Below are 3689 nucleotides of genomic sequence, written 5' to 3' on the forward strand. Positions count from 1 at the left end.
AATTATACAATGCATATATGTGGTGAGTGTAAGCAATCTTGAGTTTAAGCTTTTATTACTGCAAGTGATTTTTAGGATTGCATATTTGAGACTTTTCCTTTTTGTTTCATACTTTTTAAATTTTTTTTCCTTCCCTTTATTTTTATTTTATTTCTTTTTACATTTACTTCCATCACTTTGGTCTTCCCATCAATGTTTTTGTTCAATATTTCTATTTTGCTCCTTTATTTCTCAAACCCCTCCAACTCAAGAAAGAGTATTCTATTCCTCTTCAACTTTGAATTATTGCTTCAAAAGTGTAGGCTTGTGGACGTGAATTTGCCATCAAATGAGGAAGACTGGAGGATGGAGTGCTGCAAAGATACTAATTTTAGAGATGCTAGCCAAGATCAAGAAGAAGGATCCCAACATGTACAAGCCAAATGTGAAGTTTTCCGATAATAATAATGGTGATGAAATCAAGGAAGAGAAGGCTTTGAAGGAGAAGAAACCAATGTACCTGAAAGATGTTCTGGCTAAGCAAGTTCTGGAAAATCCTGAGGGGGACAAGGATTGAAATCCTCCAGAACACTCCATTTATCCACAGCATCAGGATCCAAAATTCTAATACTTTCAAGGTCCACCCCAAAGCTTGGCTGGAAGGTCGTCTATGTAGCTCAGCAAAAGAGCCACCCACATTGTCCTCAAGGGATTGTCAATGAAACATTTGCCATTGATAAAGACGACCTTCTTGGAGGTGTTCTTCCAAAGTTGCCAAAGATATCCAGCCACAGTAGCAAGAGCAGTGGTCTGGAGGAAGGTTGTCATTATCCAAATTGCTATGTCTCAAGGCTGATACGAAACTTTTTATCTCCGTAAGAGTGAGCGACCCATGTACATGTATGTTTTACTCCATTCCAGAGAAAGCGGAAGTATGGAGCTCCCAAAAAGTCGCATGGCTTGTCCAGTCAGTGCCATCGTCAGCAAAATCTGCGGTCAGGTTCTCGTTCAGCTTCTTGGCCCAGGCAATCTTGTCTGACACAAAAAATTATGGCTTTCAGTCCCTTAGACATCATTTTTACCAGGCACCTAAGAATCGGCTGGAGGAAGTCCCGCTGTTGGCGCTGATGCTGTGAGAGGCACAATAAAGTCTATGGAGGAATGGCCACAGAATTAAACACAGCCAAAGGGCAAACAGGGGTGAGAATGACCACAAGGATGCGAAGATTACCAGATATCCACACAGAAAGAAAGAAACAGATTCAGGAAGCAAAAATCCTTAACCGTGACCAGACAGGGAAAGCAAAGCAGGACAGTGGAGCTGCTCCGGGATAAAGAGTTGCTGCTGCTCCGGGTGAAAGAGAGGCTGCTGCGGGAGAGGAGAACTCGGTTAGTCATCTCTTCCATGTGTGGTTATGGTCAGGGATTTCGCATCACAGATCTGAGAGGCGAAGGGGTACTCGACAGAGAGGGCTACCAGATTAGCAGCGACGAAATTTGAAAGAAAAGGCATCGCGGAATGACCAAGTAAACACATGAAAAGCAAACAAGGGGGCTTTGGAGGAACGCACAGACTTGTGAGCAGAACTGAGCAAACTCTAGTGTCAGGCCGAAAAACATACCAGTCATCCCAAAGAGAAGACACCCAACTATTACTAGACAGACAGCATTAAAGTAGCATCCAGAACTGGACAAATGGAATACCAAGAACTGGACAGAAAATGGGGATGCATGTGCAAGGAAACGAAGGGCTTTCGCAATTGCTTACCAGATCCGCGCACTGCAACATTCAGAACAAAACAAAGTTAGTATTAGATCTGGAAGAAAAAACCAGGGTCTCAACAGCCATAGTCATACAAGAACGACCAAGGATCCACAAGGGAGCATGCGTCCACCGGCAGCATAGCCAAAAGCCACCATAGCCACATTTCCGGCAACCCAAAATAAAAGCGAATTGAAGCTACCTCTGGCAAAATCCTTAACCATGGCCGAAAGCAGCCATAGCCACATGGAACCACACACACAGTAAAAAGCCCCAAATCGAGGGGGAAAGCTAAATAAACAAAGAATGACTTACCATTACATTGGAGGAGGAGGAGTTCCATCTTCCGCAGCTGTAATTTTTTCTTCCGCAGCTGCTGTTTTTCCTTCCGCAGCTGCTTTTCCTCCTTCTGCCAATATTCCGCCAGAAATTGATTGCCACTCTCAAAGGCAGAGAGAAAAGATCCCCCAGCCGCTTGGATCTGCGGCTCAAGACGCTCGATTTCAGCCTGCACCTTGGCCAATTCCTCGTCCATTTCGTTAGTTGAAACCCTCACCGCCGCGCGCTGATCCGGAGAGCGATCAAGAGCGCCCTACGACAGTGGCGCCCTAGAATCGTCAGGGACCGCACGATCTTCATCCGACGGCCCGGTGGTTTAGACCACTAACTCAATTATAAACACAAGAGACAAAAAGTGAAAACTTAGCCACAATTTTGTTTGTATGGTGTGCAATTCGTAAAAAGGTGGATTTTACAATGGTGGATTTCACTCACACCACGTGTATGCCTGCTATTGGTCACTTGTATTATGAGTGTGAAAAAAAACACATTTTAGGAATATTCAATCCTTATGCCCCGAATGGGGCATAATGCCCATAGCAATAACCCATGCTATAGAATGGAGCCATTCATGGCCCATAGACCCATTCATCCCATGCATTCTAACAAATTGTTAATGTTGCAAATTAAATAGACAATTGACTAAATTGCATACCATACTACCGTATCTAGAGCACTATGTTCTCACATCTTGCTCTTGGCACTCATGGCAAAAGAACTAAATTATCCTTTTTTGGCACACCTCTTTTAACATAGTGTTCACAGCAAGCGTAAGTGAATTCTATCTAGGCTAAGGATCTGGAAGATGGAGTTTCCAATCTTTCCAAGTTGATTTGAAAGAAGGAAACATTTGAAAGATTGGAAAGCCATGGATATATATTGTCTAGAGTTATGTCTTTAATGCATCCCATTGAGTTTATCTTTCGATGCCATTGATTTCCAGTGTAACTCTCTTAACACTTTAGTTTTGTACCATGATGCTTAGAAGATTTGCATATGACTAAAAAGTAGATTGATGTTTAAGCAATTTGATGAATTGGTGGGGCTCATACTTCAATTGTGTATTACAGAAAGGTGCATAGTGTTGATGTTTGGACCTAGAGTTCTCTCAACAAGAGCATGCTGAAGGAGATTTGAGAATGTGGAAGTTGCAATTGCATGTAATAAAATTTAGGATAACATAAGACACTTTCAACATTTTCCAATTATAATTGTTTCAAATTGGACTTGGAGTTCTCTCAAGAGGAGCATGCTGAAGGAGATTTGAGAATATGAAAGTTGCAATCGCATGCAATAACATTCAGGTGAGAAGAGCAATAACAATGGACACTTACAATATTTTCCAATCATAACCGTTTTAAATTTTGAAATTTGTAAACAGGGTTTCCAAGCATGGGGCAAAACTATCCAATATATGCTACACGCTACGACCGAAGAATTGGATTTTTCAGGGATTGGAAGCTCATGCTCACTTTGGTAAAAGTAAATTTGTGACAGTTTCCTATATACTCTAACCCTTTTGTAATGTTTGAGGTTTTTGGGTTTCCTCCTGAAATGGCAAATTGGAGAGGATTCTATGACTTCTTTTGAGGCACAATAATGGATCCAA

The 3689-nt window shown here is 41.9% G+C and overlaps 1 protein-coding gene across 6 annotated transcripts; it reads right to left on the minus strand.

The window, feature by feature from the left end:
- Positions 1–691: 691 nt before the first annotated feature.
- On the minus strand, positions 692–2379 carry LOC112344225. Of its 6 annotated transcripts, none has more exons than XM_024668617.1 (4): positions 2057–2379; positions 1748–1759; positions 1069–1130; positions 692–1014 (listed from the first exon to the last, which is right to left on the minus strand). In XM_024668617.1, exons 1-3 carry the CDS (start codon positions 2274–2276, stop codon positions 1069–1071), a joined length of 294 nt encoding a protein of 97 aa, XP_024524385.1. In that variant the 5' UTR covers positions 2277–2379; the 3' UTR covers positions 692–1014. The 6 variants fall into 6 exon arrangements, 3 of the variants coding, with proteins under 3 accessions (XP_024524385.1, XP_024524387.1, XP_024524386.1); XM_024668619.1 differs by having other exon boundaries at positions 692–1009; positions 2057–2303; XM_024668618.1 differs by having other exon boundaries at positions 1062–1130; positions 2057–2303.
- Between the last annotated feature and the right edge of the window lie 1310 nt (positions 2380–3689).

Source organism: Selaginella moellendorffii, unplaced genomic scaffold, assembly GCF_000143415.4.
Source record: "Selaginella moellendorffii unplaced genomic scaffold, v1.0 SELMOscaffold_3, whole genome shotgun sequence".
In the NCBI taxonomy this organism is placed as follows: domain Eukaryota; kingdom Viridiplantae; phylum Streptophyta; class Lycopodiopsida; order Selaginellales; family Selaginellaceae; genus Selaginella; species Selaginella moellendorffii.